The following is a 16,681-nucleotide window of genomic DNA, read 5'->3' as shown; positions in this document are numbered from 1 at the left end:
GGAGGTTTTCTTTAATGAAACAGAGCTAGCAAGCAGTCCAATGAAATTTTAATATATAACTATACCAAGTTGAAGTCTGTTTGCATTATATATTACACATATTACATTACATATATTTTTTATTAGAATGATCATGTTCTCACTTCCAGGAACTTACTTTTGATTTCTGTTTTGGTTTTGATAAACACACAAAAATCTGACTACCCCCAACTTTGTTTCAGGCAACAAGGGCAGCCATTACTCAACACTGCACAGACCTTGGGAATTTGTTGGGCAAGGAGAACGACATGGCCCTCATCATCGACGGCCACACCCTCAAGTATGCCCTCTCCTTTGAAGTGAGGAGGAGCTTCCTAGACTTGGCGCTCTCATGCAAAGCGGTCATCTGCTGCAGGTAGGCCTGTGCTGGCTGGTGGTGTGAGACTCACCTTGTGACGTGTCTGTGTCCTGTGTTTATAGAAAAGAAATTGATGCACAAGAATTCTAGGGGTACAAATTCATAAAGAATGCAAAACAAAAAGAGGGATTTAACTGTCCATTCACAGATTTTGTGGAAGGGAATTAGTGGTGTTTACATTTTTGTTTTATTTATTGTCTTCTGAGAAGATAAAAGGAGAACCAGAGCCTCCAGTCATAGACACACTGACGGATAAACTGGGAAAACTCCACCTTAAGCCAGTGTGGGAAGGTAGATGGGTCCTACTACCTACTTGGTTCCTTGGTTCTGGATGACTGAGCTCAACTTCTAAGACCTGTGGGATTTTGGTGCATTTTTTCCTGATGTACAATGGGTATTTCTTTTCAATCAACAAGGAGCATCAGTTGAATCCTTGCTATGCCAATTTTTGTGTTAAGATCCAACCAGAAGGCTTTGTTGGCTTTCCATGAAATCTGGGAAGGTGTTTAGGGTGGATGTTGTTACTTCGTACTGACTACTGGCTATACGAGGTACAGTTCTGATAGATATTTGAAAGTCAGATAGAATTATAAAGAAACTACTAGAGAGCTGAGTAGCACCACCCCAAAATTTCAGTAAACAACTTGAAAGGTGAGAGAAGAGCTTTTGATTTCTGAAAGCACTGTGCTTAAATAGTACCTGGTATGGGGTTAAATGCTTTTTGAAAATTATTGGAGTAATAATCTCATTTGTGCGTGCTCTTACACATTATGGTTGTACACTTTTTATACTTTATTAAATATTGTTTTCTATGATATTTTTCCAGAAGCCAGTTATCAGAGTACTTTTAACTTCCTTGCTGCGTTAACCCTTTAAGAATGCCTTGTGTGGGTTCAGGCAAGGTCACTTTAGAATAACCAGTTGCCACACTGACAAGATGGCCTTGCTATTTCTGCCCTAGAAAGTCCCAAAGGCATCACCTGCCGTACCTCCTTTTCTCTCTGCTCACACTTCTCATGACACTGCCTGTATGGGATCCTACCAAGTCAGAGGGAAAGCCCCCTGTCTGACTTCAGGACTGTTGACTCACCCAGGTCTCCTCACTAACCCCCACCCACCAGTGGTTCTTATATGAGATCAAAGAATCTGTTCTCATTTCCCCATGAATACCCCCCCAATCCAGAACCCTGAACTGTCTGTTCACATAATAATAGTTTTCTATCATTTTATTCTGCTACCTGACCCCTTTTCCTAATTTGGAACATGCCCTGCAAAGGCCCAGGAGAGCTGTAATGGTTGACTGGGGAGCCTCCAGGGTGGAAAGGAACGTTGCTTTTGTGCCCGTGGTTGTAGGATGTTCAGGGGTGAGAAACAAATTCAAATCTGTTTGAAACAGTGAAGAAGAACTCTGTGTTCCCTTTAAGTCAGGAAATGTGTGCAGCTATGAGGGACCTGGGACAGTGAGGATTGACCAAAGCATCTAGAAATGACATGCCATGCTACTGGTTTTATGATGGCCTCCCTGCCTCTTTTTACACTTCTTAAATTCACATACCAGGCAACTCATCCAAAGTGTATAGTTCAATAGCTTTTAGTATATTCACAGAGTTTTGTAACCATCACTACAATCAATTGTGGGATATTTTAATCACTCCAAGAAGAAACCCTCTCATCCATTATGAGTCAATCCTCATATTCCTTCACCCTCCCACCCCCACCCCACCCCAACTATTAAACAACCACTAATCTGCTTTCTTGTCTCTATAGATTTGCCTGTTCAGGACTTTGGATAAATGCAATCACATAAGATGTGGTCTTTTTCTGACCGGTTTCTTTACCTTAGCATCATGTTTTCAAGGTTCATTCAGGTTGTGGGATATGTTAGTACTTCACTCCTTTTTATTCTGAATAATATTCCATTGTATGGATATGCCCCATGTTTCTTATCCATTTTGATTAACCTTTGGATTGTTTATCCTTTTGACTGTTATGAGTAATGTTGCTATGAAAATTCATTACAGGTTTTTGTGTGGACATATGGTTTCATTTCTCTTGGGTATATACCTCAGAGAGGAAGTGCTGGGTCAGGTTATAACTCTGTTTAACCATTTGAAGAGCTGTTATATTGGTTCCCAAAGTGGCTACACTTTTGTATGTTCCCACCAGGTATGTGGGAGTGTCCTAGTTTCTTTTCATCCATGCTAACACTTGTTAAAATCCATCTTTTTAATTGGTTAGCCCAGTGGGTGTGAAGTGGTAGTTCACTGTGGTTTTGATTTGCATTTCCCTGATGGTTAATGATGTTCAGCATCTTTTCATGTGCTTATTAGACATTTGTCTTCTTTGGAGAAATGTCTATTCAAGTCCTTCCTACATTTTAAAAAACAGATTTTGAAAAAATTATTGAGTTGTATGAGTCCCTTATATACTCTGAATATAGGTATCTAATCAGATAACATGATTTACAAATATTTCCTCCCATTCTGTAGGTTGTGCTTTCACTTTATTGATGGTAATGTTTGCAGCAGAAAATACTTTAATTTTGAAATCCGTTTAATCAGTTTTGTCTTTTGTCCCTGTGCTTTGATGTCATGTCTAACAAGCTCTCTTGTATGAGCAAATGACACTGTGCTCTCTTCCCATGATTCTATCTGGGCAGGATAGATCAGGGACCAGCAAATGGTAGGAAGAGCAGAAACAGTGGAGGGGAGGTACTTTTTCTCATCGTTTCCTCCTTGTGTCTACATTGTGAAGTTGCTGCACAAGTGGTACCTGGCTTCTGTGAAGGCCTCAGCACTCACAGTTGTCACTGTCCCACCCAGGGCCAGGAGTTGTGGTTGTAACCCTCTCCCTGCCAACGGCCACGTCAGTCAAGGGGCCGCACCCTGACTTGGTGAGCAGAAACAAGCAGCAGCAGCAGCAGCAGCAGCAGAAACAACAAGGAACAACACAGAAAAGTCTGCTAAACTGTAAATCAAAGCAAATGTGCTCTAACTTCATGGTTTTTCAAAGGGAAATCAAAACGAGTCCGTCTGGACTCTCGGGGGAGAGGCAGGAATGCTGTCCAGGCTCTACATTTGTTTTTCTTGCCAGGTGCTTGATACTAAAGAAAAACATCTTTTTCTCCTTCTCCCTTTGGCTGCTCTGAGTGTTTTGTGTGTCACATAAAGCTGCACACTTAAAGCCTTCACAGGAAGGGCTTCCAACTGGAATTGGCACAGAAAGAGGAAATTTCAAATTAAATACTGTTACTGTCTACAAAATAGAAGCACTAATTGAGAAAAGGAATCCAGGATGGCGCACTTTGCCACTCTAGGAGACATTTCTTGGCTGTTCTCACACTTAAGATTGAAAAAAAAATTAACACATACTTAAAAAAAAAAAGCATGTGTACACTTCAGATGTGCTTACTATTCATTGAGAACTTAAACTTAAGTTAAAGTTAATATGTGACTTCAAACGTAAAGCTGACCATAACTCTTAATTTTCATTTTTAAAATGTAATAGTTGTAGAAGTTACTCTTTAATCATAAAAGAAAATAATTTATTTCAGAAAATATTTTTTCAGTGAAATCATGAAGCATTGTCTCCCGTCAGTATTGGCTCAGAGACTGGTGAATGTGTAAAAATGGATAAATACTTTTAAATTAAAACAATATTTTAGGCAGCAAAAAGAAGAAAAATGTAAGAACTTGTTAACTATTTTTCCTGAGATTAGAATGAAATTATTTTGCTAATTATCCATTGTTATACCCAAATATTTTCCATGTAGTTAAAATCCTAGAGGATCATAATACAGTCAACAGAATAGTTCCCAGTCAGTACTCTCCTGCAGGTTATTGCTCTCCCTGGCAGCGACATTGACACAGTATTTGATGAGGTATAAATGGGTAGGTCCAGTAAGGTTTTATCTGTGGGCTTGATACTTGCATCATATGTTCCTGGGTGTCATGGGAGAAAAGAGAGATGAGATATGGTCTTTGCCTTTTCAAAGCAAATAATGAATAAGAGTATATAGTATAGTACTTGCCTCATCCCTACTTCTTTACATTTCATGTAAGCCCCAACTCCTTGAACTGGACCCTCAGTGAAGCTGAGGATCCCACATCTCCAGGAACTTCTATCTTGCCATATGCTGTGAACTCCCAATTTCTTTCTTGATTCCTTCTTTGCTTTGGTATCAATAGTTCCCTTTCGGGTTCTCTGTTTCTGCAACACCTCTTCCTTGTCATACATCTCCCTCATTGGCTCTTTTTCTGGCAGCTTTTAAATGTTTTCTTTTTTTCAAGGTCTTGCCTTTGACCTTACAATATTCCCACTCCCTACCTTCTCCATAGTGCATTTCATTTATTCTCATGGCCTCATCCAGCTCCTACACTAGTGATTCTAAACACGAGATTCACATTGAATTATACAGCTTTTTTTCCCCACAAAAAGTTAAACACAGAATTACCTTACGACCCAGTAATCCCACTCCTAGGTATACACCCAAGTGTTAAAAACTGGTAATCAAACAAATACTTGTATGTGTAAGTTCATAGCAGCATTATTCACAATAATTAAAAGGAGAAAATGACCTAAGTGTCCATTGGTAGATGAATGGACAAACAAATGTGGTATATTTACACACTGGAATATTATTCAGCCATAAAAAACCTAAATGAAACACTGGTACCTGGTACAACATGGATGAGCCTCAAAGAAATACCTAGTGAAAGGAGCCAGTCACAAAAGACCACATATAATATGATTACATTCATATAAAATATGCAGAATAAGCAAATACATACAGATAGAAAGCAGATCAGTGGTTGCCAGGGACTAGGAAGAAGAGGAATGGAGAGCAGCTGTTTAATGGGTAGAGGATTTCCTTGTGGGGATGATGAAAATGTTTTGGAACTAGGTAGTGGTGACGGTTGTACAACATTGTGATAAAATAAATGCCACTGTTACTCTTTATATTGGTTAACATTATGTGAACTTTGCCTTAAAAATATAAACAAATGAATAAAATAATTTATTTAAATGAAAAGGTTTTTGAATGTAAAAAAAAAATGAAATGTTGAATGGCAGTTTCACTCATTTGAATGAAATCTTTGTTGAAAGAAAACAAACAGAAAAGATTCTGATTCCCCAAGCCATTCCTAGAACAATTAATTCAGAACTCTAGAAATTTTAGAAACTCCCCTCTTGACTTTCATGAGTAGTCGGGGTTGACAATAGATGATTTCCTCAGTCCAGCATGATCCCTTTCTTGAGCCTTTAGATCTGTACATCCATCTATGCCTGGGACGTTTGCACACTAACATTCTCTGGGGACCTTAAATTCAAAATATGTAAACTGAATTAGTCACAGTCCCCTTACCTGGGTATCTTCTCACTCCTGGTCTTCCCCACTGTCTCAGTGGACAGACTGTACCACTTTCTTCTGACTCACCAGAGCCTTTTGATAGCATACTAGGTATGGCAGAGATCATGATAGAGATCCCAGATAGGAAATCTTTCTGAGGCACAGTTCAGAGTTTGGTTATAAGAATGCTTACAGAGACTTACAGCCAAGATGGAGCATAGACAGACACGCTGCATCTCCCTCCACAACTAAGAAGGAATACAACTACCTCAAAACTAGAGACAACCAGAAGTTCCAGAAAATCAAACTGCATGGAAGTCCAGCAAACAAAGATATAAAGAAGAAATACTCATCCAGACAGGTAGGCTGGGCGGAGCCAGGAGGAAAGGATGCGGTGTGGTGGCAGCAGCAGCTGTGGTGGTGGTGGTGGTGGCGGCGGCGGCAGGCGAGCAGAAAGTGTAGTCACACATTTTAAAGTCAGGAGGGACACCTGGGCAGTGTTCCTAGCTCCTGACCGGACCTAGCAGCTCGCAGTCCCAGCACCAGGGAAAATCAAGCCTCATTACTTCTGACTGTGCAGACCAGTGGGGGTTGGGGTGGAGGCAGAAACTGCTGGTCTCTCAGCAGAGTCTGTTTGTTTAAAGGGCCCTCATGGTCCTAGAATGTTCGCAAACCCACCCCTTCTGGAACGACAGCCGGGGCAGCAACTAAAGGGGTGCCAGTCCAGTGCAGAGGTGGGAGTGATGCCTGGAAGGGGGGCGAGTGCTGGGCAGGCGGCATTGTTCCCTCTCGGACCGCTCCCCCACATACAACACCACAATGTGGTGAAACAGGTCACCCTGTACTGATGAATCCCTAGGGCTCTGCCCCTTACAACGTAACAGGAATGACAACTCTACCTGGGATGCAGAGGCAAACAAACACAGGATCCTGTCAGAATGAAGAGAGAGAGAAGTATGGCCCAAAAAGGGGAATGGATCAAGGTTCCAGTGGGAGAACTAAGCGACGAGGAGATAGCCAGCCTAACAGATGAGGAGACAGACAACCTAACAGATGCAGAATTCAAAACACTGGTGATGAAGATGCTCACAGGCTTGACAGATATACTTGAGTATGGCAAACGCATAAGTGAAGGCTATGCTAAGTGCAACGAAGGAAAATCCACACAAAACCAATAATAAAGGGAAGGAAACAGGGGTTCAAATCAATGATTTGGAACATAAGGAAGAAAAAAACAGTCAACCAGTGCAGAATGAGGAAGCAAGAATTGAAAAAAATGAGAAAAACTTCCCAAATTTTGTGAAGGAGATGGACAGACAGGTCTGGGAAGCACAGAGGATCCTGGGTGAGCTGGACCCAGAGGGGACCACACCAGAGCGCATCAGGATTGAGATACCAAAGGTGGAAGATAAAGAGAGAGTCCTGGGGGGCACCAAGAGAGAGGCAGAGAGTTGCCTACAGGGTGGTGCATATAGGACTATCATCTGATTTCTCAGAGAACACTTTGCAGGCAGGAAGAGACTGGCAAGGAGTATTCAATGGAAGGGCAGATGAAGTGCTTTCCAGACAAGGTAAAGCTAAAAGAGCTCATCATCACCACGCCATTATTATATGAAATGTTAAAGGGCCTTACTTAAGAAAAAGAGGATAAAAACTATGAACACTAAAATGAAAACAAACTCACAACTATCAACAACTGAATCCAAAAAATAAAAACAATATCCAACTAAGTAAACCAGAATAGGAACAGAATCATAGGTATGGGGATCTTTGGGAGGGTTATCAGCTGGGAGGGGGGAGGGGGAGAAACAGGAGTATGGTGCAGGGATTAAGAAGCATAATCAGTTGGTACAAAATAGACAGGGGGAAGTTAAGAATAACATAGGAAAGGATAAAGCCAAAGAACTTATATGCATGACCTAGACATGAACTAAGGGGGGTAGGATTGCTGGAGGGAAGAGGGGTACTTGGCAGAGGGGAGCAAAGGGGAAAAAATTGGAACTACTGTAACAAAATAATCAATAAAATATACTTAAAAAAAAAAAAAAGAAGAATGATTACAGACCTGACAGCAGATCTTAAATAAGACGGGGAAGGAATGAAGGCTAGTCCTGCTGAAATGAATGAAAACACATACAAAACAAGTGGTGAGGGGAATAAAACCAGGGAACTATACAATAAATCAGAGCATAGGGAAGGAACAAAGGAAACTAACAGTGAGGAAAATGAGGAGAGGCTCAGAAACCTATGGGACGGCTGTAAGTGGGCCAACATCCAAATCATAGGGTTGCCAGAAGGTGAAGAAGAAGAACTAGAAATTGAAAATTTAGGTGAAAAATAATGAAGCAGAACTTCCCTAACTTGGGGGAGGAAATAGTCTTATAGGTCCAGGAAATAACAGATAGTTCCCAAAAAAACTGGACCCACGGAGAACCACTCCAAGACACATTATAATCAAAATGTCAAAAATTAAGGATAAAGAGAGAATCTTAAAAGCAGCAAGAGAGAAGAAGAGAATTATGTACAAAGGGGTCCCAATAAGACTATCAGCTGATTTCTCAAAAGGAACTCTGCAGGCAAGAAGGGACTGGCAAGAAATATTCAAAGTAATCAAAAGCAAAAACCTACAACCGTGGCTACTCTATTCAGAGAAGATGTCATTCAGAATAGAAGGGCAGAGAAAGTACTTCCAGGACAAAGTAAAACTGAAGGAGTTCATCAGATCCAAACCACTGTTATATGAAATGTCAAAGGGACTTGTTTAGGAGAAAGAGGATCAAAACTATGAACATTAAAATGAAAACTGTAACACAATAACCAACAACAGAAGCTAGGGAATTGAAACGAAGGCAAACTAAGTAGGCAATGAGAGTGAGAAGAGAATTATAGGCATGCAGAACATATATGGGGAGGTCAGCAGGGAGTGGGAAGTGGGGAAAGGGAGGGAGATGGTACAGGAATTAAGAAGCATAGTAGGAGGGAGTGGAGTAGATAGGAAGATGTTGAGAAGAACTATATGCACAACCAATGGGCATGGACTAAGGGGGGGGGACAACTGGAGGGAGGGGGGCCACTGGGTGGAGGGGAACAAAGGGAAAAGAAATTGGGGCAATTGTAACAGCATAATCAATAAAGCATATTAAATATTTTTTTAATCAAAAAAAGAAAAATCATATCATCTTGCACATGGTTTTAGTAGTAATGGACAGATTAACACTGAATCCTAGATCTGAATATCAGGACTCTTAGATCACGTAGTTGACTACATCAACTAACGCCTAGTCACATACTTGCAGCTTCTAATAAAGGCTATCGCTTTTAACATGGTTTTTAAACTAGAATTTGTTGAAACCTAGTTAGCATCAAGTCCTGTAGGATTTGTCATTCTCCAATGGAGTAAAAATCACGTAGAAATTGTGTAAATGGTTTTCGATATGTTCAAGAAGGAGCACTCTGTTGTCTCCTTCCTGTTTTCTCTTTTTAAAAAAATGATTGTCTTTCATGTTGTCTCAGTTTTACTTTTTCTTTGAAGCTTTTTTGCCACAAAAGACATAAATTTTGTAGGCTCAGACTCAGGGTGAGGGGGACGCTGACCTCTTTAGAACACTCAAATATTTGACAAGTTAGTGTCTATTATCAAGAAGAGTCATGAAAGAATCATCAGGCTCCTCCCTGTAAGGAAAGTGGTGTACGGCCACACCACGCCTCCCTGCAGACACAGATGATGCTCAGGGCCCCAGAAGCGCCACACTAGCCAAAATGATTTATGACATTATGTCCCTGGGCAAAAGATGGAGTGAAAAGAAAACACCACAGCAGGGATTTTCACTGGATGTGCACATGAAGGACTCCAGAAGACATCATTTATATTCTCGGATGTGTTTAGACTTCTGTCTTTCAGGATAGATTCAAAGATAAACATGTATAAACCTACTGTGATGCCATAGAAAGAGTCAAATGAAGAAGGTAGAGGAGGCACAATGACTTTTTTCTAAAAACTTTTTGGGTTTGTTTTTCTAATTCAAAGAGTGATTTATATTTCTTATAGAAAAACTAGAAAATGCAGATAAGCAAGAAGAAAGAAAACAGCATTCACAACCCCACCGGCTAGAGATCATTGCTCACTGTTAGCAATTGGTGTTGAAATCTAGATCTCTTTCAGTTCAAATATATAGTATTGGAAGAGAGTTAGACTGTTCACAACATGTGAAGTAAAAAGGTTAGAAACCGTTGCTATGTCAAATAGTAATATAAAATGTTTTTTAAAAGCTTAATAGTGTTCTGTTATGTGAAAACAATTAGTTCAACTTATTCCTAGTTATTGGATATTCAGATTAACAGGTTTTGTTTTATTTGTGTGTTTATTTTTTTTATTTAAATATCACTGTAAGAGTTTTTTAGCTAAATTTTTGCAAAGACACTTGATGATTTCCATGTTCTCTTCTGATTAGTAATCATAGCCTTACCAAGAAAGGGGAGCAGTTGAGAGATTAATTTATGGCAGGATACTTATATAAGCAGAATCTAAAAGGAAATCAGCGGAGATTATCCTATTGAACAAAACTGCCCAGGATTTTAACACACTGACAGTATATCCTTCCCATAGCGGATGCACTCTTTTTTCCATTTTCTGGACTCTGTTAAGCCTATGACTCAGACTGCATGTCAAAACCTGTATATCTGTCCTATCTTAGACTACCTAGTATAGAAAAGAACTGGCTTAGCTTTTTACATAAATGAGGCATAATGAATAATAATAGGAAGTCTCAGAACATTATTCATTTTGTGTGTGGTATCTTTCAGCCTGTGAACCACACACAAAAATTATATCAAAACAGAGTTCCGACACACTAATTAGAATTGTACCACAGATTGTGTTTTAGTTGGCCTCCACATTGGTAGGGATCCAATCATACACTTGCAAAAATAAAACTTTTCTTTAGTTTCATTCATGATGTGATTTCTCAGCATCATACATGTTTAGGTATAAGTCAGCTTCCTCCTTTGACGTTTTATTCCAGAGAGTATTATTAACTTGTCAAGGTGTAAACTTATCCTTGGGTTGTTTGTACTATGGCTTAGTATGTGTATGCCCATTTGTTGATTAAATGCAATTAAGGTAGAATTCATTTTTAGACAGGTATTCTTTTTGTTTAGCTCTAATATGAATGCTATTATTTGAATGATTATAGCAGTTTTATTTGGTCCTAACTCACCTTATTGTTACTCTGCTGAAGATGAATGTGTTTAAATGTAAAGGTTCTCCAGCACCATGTTGAATACAAACAATTTCCAAAAGTGTAAAATTTTAAAAATGTTACGTCACCCACAGGTTTTACCAGTATTTCTCAGAGATGAAAATTAAATTGATATAGATTTTGTAGCCTATAAAAAATAGCTTTACATTAACCCTTGTAAAGACTGACATATTGGAGACTTTGGAGTATTAATCTGAAGTAGTAAAAGCAATCCCTTTCTAGGTAGGACTGTTTTCATCTTAAGTAGCTATTGTAGGAAATAATTTATACCAGTTACTCTACAAGGTCAACTTTTTAACTATTAGGGATTTCTGTTTTCCCTCCAGCTCAAAGTTATATAGTATCACTGTTTATATGTAAAACCCCTTCAGGTGAGAAATAGAAAAATAAATTAACCTTTCAACTATGTTGTTTATGTCCTGAGCTAGTAAAATAATTTGGTAGAGAGATGCAGTACGTGTGTTCACTCCTTGAGTGCCAACGTCACTGTGGGCGATGCTGACAAATTTTCCCAAAAGTGCCAGTGTTGCTCCCAGCGACTCTTTTCAATGACTATAAATGTAAATAACAATGGAATAATTCGTATTTTATGTTTTGTTCTTTTTTTTTTAACCTCAGGTTATATATTGGTATAACTTTTTCTCATGTTGATCCAAATTTCGAATTACACATGGCACTCAGAGGGTTAAGATGTAGGCAAATATTTTAGTATAAGACTGAGAATACAAGAAGCTCTTCTTTAAGAAAATCTGCTATATATAGGGAATATAGTCAATAATAATTGTACTCTGTATGGTGTCAGATGGGTACTAGCTTGATCAACTAACTTTGTAAGTTGTATGAATGTCTAATTAGTATGTTGTACACCTAGAACTAAAATGATATTGCATGTCAACTGTAACTATAAAATATTTTTAAAAGAAAATCTGCTATAGGTAATCAAAATTAGGAGATGGCACTTGTGGCACAATATCATGATGGAAAAATCTGCTTGATGGCATTTAATTGTAGGGTTTGTTTTATAATAATATGCTGTGTAATTGGAAGCAAGTCTCTTAGGAAATTTTGGGTTTTGGCTATTAAATTTGGTTATATCACTTTTTTCTTTAGTAGAACTGTCCTCTGAACAGTTCTAAAAAGTGGTTAATGTGGCAGCAGTTCCCTTTGGCTTGTGATCTCCATTCCAGTGTGTCTGTGCAAAAGCTCAGACACAGCGTGGACCGCGAGGTAACAAGGCCCTTTCCTCTTTTGACAGGCGTCTAAGAATTAGGGTAACAGGGTCTGTGTGATCTCCCCTCCATTCACTCTTCTCATTTCGACACATTGGGACCTGTGTGAGATGCCAGAAGAGCTCATGGACATGTCACTTAGGTTTTTTTCCTGTGTTTTTACCTTTCCCTTTCTTGTGAATGGCTAATTCATCAGCACATGTCATTTTTGACAAGCCTGCTTACCAGGTGAAACAGGGTGATATTAGGTCAAATTGTGGTCCAAAATTCTGAAGTAGAAGCCCATAATATTTGGCATTTTTCCTGCTATAAAAACAAACCAGAGAGAGTCAAGCACAGAGCCCAATTAAATACATGGAATATGTCATGAATATTTATGTCCCCAAGTCTTGCCTTGCTATGGTATTTGTACTCAAAGTACTTTTATTTCTTTTTCCTGTGAAGTAGTTCAGAATGTGTTTCATTAATACAAGAAAGTGTCATGTAAACTTTGATTAGGAAGGAATTCCACTTCCCCCAACAACATTGACACTTACCTGATTGAGGCTATGCAAAGTAGCTCTTATATTAATTGGTCTCAAAGAAAATTATGTTTTTTATTTTCCTATCTATACATACGACACTTTGCCTCATTTATCACCTCCTGAATTATTGACACTTTCCTTTTCCTGATTTTGGCAGCCAATATTGCTCCTATGACTCTGAAAACCACAAGGAATACTCCACCCTGGGAGCTTCGCTGTCCCACACTTTGAACAAGAAGCACCAGGATCACAATTAGCGACAGCATGTGGACTGTAGCCTTTTTCATTTTGTTTTTTCCCCCAAGTTTATGGAGGTAGTCAAAAAACTGCACACAACATATACAATTTGGTGGACTTGGACATATGTGTTCAGTCATGTTATCATCAACACAATCCAGGTAGTAAACATATTCATCACTTCCAAAAGTATCCTGTGTCCCTTTGAGGTTTTTTTCTTTTTCTTTTTCTTTCACTATAGTAAGAATGCTTAACCTGAGCCTACCCTCTTTACAAAATTTCAAGTGCACAGTGCCTCATTGCCAATGATAGACACTGTGTTGTACAGCATGTTTCTGCTACTTATGCCTCTTATTAAAATCATAACTTCATGCCCATTGAATAACAGCTCCCCATTTTCTCTTACCCCCACCCCCTGATAACCACCATTCTATTGTTTAATTCTGTACTTTGACTGTTCTTGATGCCTCATAGAGGAGGAATCATGCATTGCTGGTGCTTTTGTGACTGACAGACTTCACTTACCATACTGTCTTTCTTTCAATGTCTGATGGCTGGAAGCCTTCTCTGCTGTTAGCTTCTCTGGTTCAGTTCCTTACTCACTTAACTTTAGAGAGGAGACAAAGGACAAGTGAGGAACATTCAAGTGTTTTGTTTCTCTGAGTCCTTAATATTTTATTTACATTTAGCGCCACTTAGGGCCACAACAGGAGATATGTCACATCAATGGCACTAACTTAAGTTGCCAAATCTTGGAAGCCTGGGCTTGGTTTGAGTTTTATGATTGGTGATGTCTAAGCTTTATTACCACTGTATCTGCAGTGCTTTGCAGGGTCAGCAGAGACTAAGAGCTGCTGCGGAAAGATTTGGTTTCTGTTGTTTCTGGTTAATCAGCTAACTGAGCTCTGTCAGAGTTCTAGGGCTGAACTGTCTCCAGTGGCTTAGTTCCTGACAGGCCAGCAAATGAGACAGAGGCAGGTAGACAGACAAACAGCCACTCTCTCCCCATCAAAATCTTGACACCTAGGTCATCCGAGAAAAACAGAGTAAGCATTTTCCTCTTACTAAGTAATTATTCATAGCAGTGCCCTTACCCCACTTGGACATTCCCGTCATTAAAGACCAAAGTAAATATACCGGCTTGAAGATAATCCTTAAACAAATATACAAGTGCCAAGTTAAAGCCATCTGTCAATCGTTTGTGCATTTTTTCTTACTTTTATTTGTTTTAATGGAAAGGTGTTGTTTGAAAATATTAGAGCTTGAGAAATTAGCCTCCTATAGTATCATGATATTTTGTCTATTTACAGATAATTGAACCTTAAGTTATTTTCTCTTTGTAAAATCATGATGAATATATATTGAAATAGTTACCTAAAACAGAAAATAACAACAGTAAGGGAATATGTGCTTACTTGTAGATAATTTCACATATGAATATAGATATATGTTCAATGTTTTTTTTCAAACCACGGTGCTTCACATAAATATGAATTTTGAATTACTAAGTCTGGAACCAAATACAAGATCAATATGGAAGGCAGTGAAATGTTTTTTGTAAACATGGAAAATATAAATGTTGAATGATGCTCATTTACTCTAATGACACTTGGGACCCGAATTTATATTCTTATATAGCCATATTTGTATAATAACCCATGTAAGTGTAAACATAGCTACATAAGAATAATAAATAATGAATGCATTAGGGCTGGTACCAACATTTCATGAAGTTTTAAAATATTTGTAATCAGAGAGGTTAAAGAAATAGGTAGGAGTTGGCTGTGGTCTTGTTTGTGTTTCCTCTATTTGAAAATTGCTGTCAAGAGTTTTCAGTGTGAATCCATTGTCTGGTGTTGGGCAATTCTGTATTTCTACTTAAGACTCTTGAACTAAAGATTTCTTTGCGTTAAGTGTCATGTGTATTTAGATAATGGTGTGGAGAAAAAGAGAACTTCTAAACATCTTCTAGGCCTACTTAAGATCTGTTTTGTCTGCTGTTATTTCTGTGGTATAAACTGGTGTTGGCGTGACTGAGTGGCTGAGTGCCTCACTGCAGGTCAGCTTGCAGGCTGCCCAACTCTTCACAGGGGCCCAGCTGAGCAAGTGTCTGCTGATTAAGGTTGATGAGTACACAGAAGTGGTCCACCCTCTGCCTGCCAGGGGTCTCAGTGTGGTGGGAAGGCCCGGATATGACCCATGGCAGCACAGTTCACCGTGAGAGGTGCTCTAAAGTCAAGTCATGGAAGATGAGGAAGCATAGTGAGCTCCAGGCGGAATGCTTTCCGCAGGGAAATACTGATGATAATGACACCAACGCTCAGATTATCACTAGGTCCAGACCCCATGTAAGCACTTGACGTCCACTGCCTCTGAGAATTCTTACAGCTAAGGCACAGAGGACTGAAGACATTCCCAAGGGCCTGGAGCTCTACCGGCAGAGCTGGGGTTTGAACCCTGCAGTCCAACTCCAGAGTCCATGAAGAAAGACTAAAGATCACGGAGAGGAGCTGAAATGTTCTGAGTGGGTTAAGCGAGTTTTCCTGTGTTTGGGGGAAGGCAACAACTGATTGAGTCAGGTTAGAATATGTATGCAATGTGTGAGGCCCCTACAATACTTCCCTTGAGCTGCCAGGGGGACCTCCACCAGGGTGCTGGCAGCCTGAGTCTGACCGTAGTAGGAATTCAAAAGAGCTGTTAAACAGAATTTCACATTCTCTGCGGTGGACCCTGATCCAGATTCATGGTCTTTAAGAGGTTCAAACCAGTCACTGTCAGTGATTGAATGTAGTTCGGGTTGGTAGGATGGGGAGACTGCCTGTAAGACAGGCCATGTCAGAGGGGACACTGCAGGGGGATGAGGTGCTGCATAATCTCCAGGTGTGGTGCAGATGGGTGTCCCCTGAGTCCAGACTCCCCCAGTGACAGTCTGTCAATCTGTCTGAAGCTATAGAAAATGCCTCCCTGTTTAGTTTATAACTAGCATTTATGGGAATGCTCACTTCTGATCAGTCACTCTAGTTTGTGCTGCTGCAGGGTGAAAAAGAGAAAGACTCAAGGATACATACAGTCTCCCTTAACTTATATTCTGGTGGGAAAAAGACCTAGACATAATATGACTTTAGAAAATATACAAAACAACACATGGAGAAAATGTGACTTATTGAAAGTTAAATCTTGCAAAGCTGCAAGTCCAAGTTTTTTATTTTTGGAGTTGGTCTAATCAGTTTTCTAAAGTAGGTGAAGTTTCCTTCACATCTTGAGAAGGGGGTGAATATTTTAAACAGGGGGAGAGGCAGATACCTTGCTGTTACATGAACCAGCTGGATCTGAGAAGGGCAAGATGTTAGAAGGAATATGCATCACAGTTGAAGAGATCTAAGACACTAGATGAAGTGTCCTTGTCACCTTCATTCATAGAACAAATTTGTAACCTTTTTTTTTTTTACTACTGGATGAAATGCGAATGCTTTGTAGTTGGTTTTGAGGAAGCATTTCCTTTTTGGTATTAATTTTCTTGATGTATAAAGTAGTACCTATAAGCAGCTATTGCAAATGTGTGCTGTCCTGGCCCAACTTGTTTTGCTTCAACCAGGTGTAGTTACCTGGCTGCTGTCAGACTCTGGTTTGTGAGCCAGGGTTATTAGAGCAGTTCCCCCGTTAGAAAAGATTCTTGAACTCCTCTC

The 16,681-nt window shown here is 39.5% G+C and overlaps 1 protein-coding gene across 1 annotated transcript in view; it reads left to right on the top strand.

Annotated features, from left to right (window-relative positions):
* The window catches only part of ATP8A2 (ATPase phospholipid transporting 8A2), a 587,729-nt gene that overhangs the window by 289,502 nt on the left and 281,546 nt on the right, over positions 1–16,681 (top strand). The window contains exon 25 of the mRNA XM_090273780.1: positions 222–394. Coding sequence (XP_090129906.1) covers positions 222–394 — 173 coding nt within the window. The remainder of the gene's footprint in view (positions 1–221; positions 395–16,681) is intronic.

The sequence above is a fragment of the Furipterus horrens genome, unplaced genomic scaffold (assembly GCF_987537825.1).
Source record: "Furipterus horrens unplaced genomic scaffold, mFurHor1.1.pri manual_scaffold_4, whole genome shotgun sequence".
NCBI lineage: Eukaryota > Metazoa > Chordata > Mammalia > Chiroptera > Furipteridae > Furipterus > Furipterus horrens.
The sequence above is the reverse complement of the archived record's forward strand: the minus strand, read 5'-3'. Positions and strand labels throughout refer to the sequence as shown.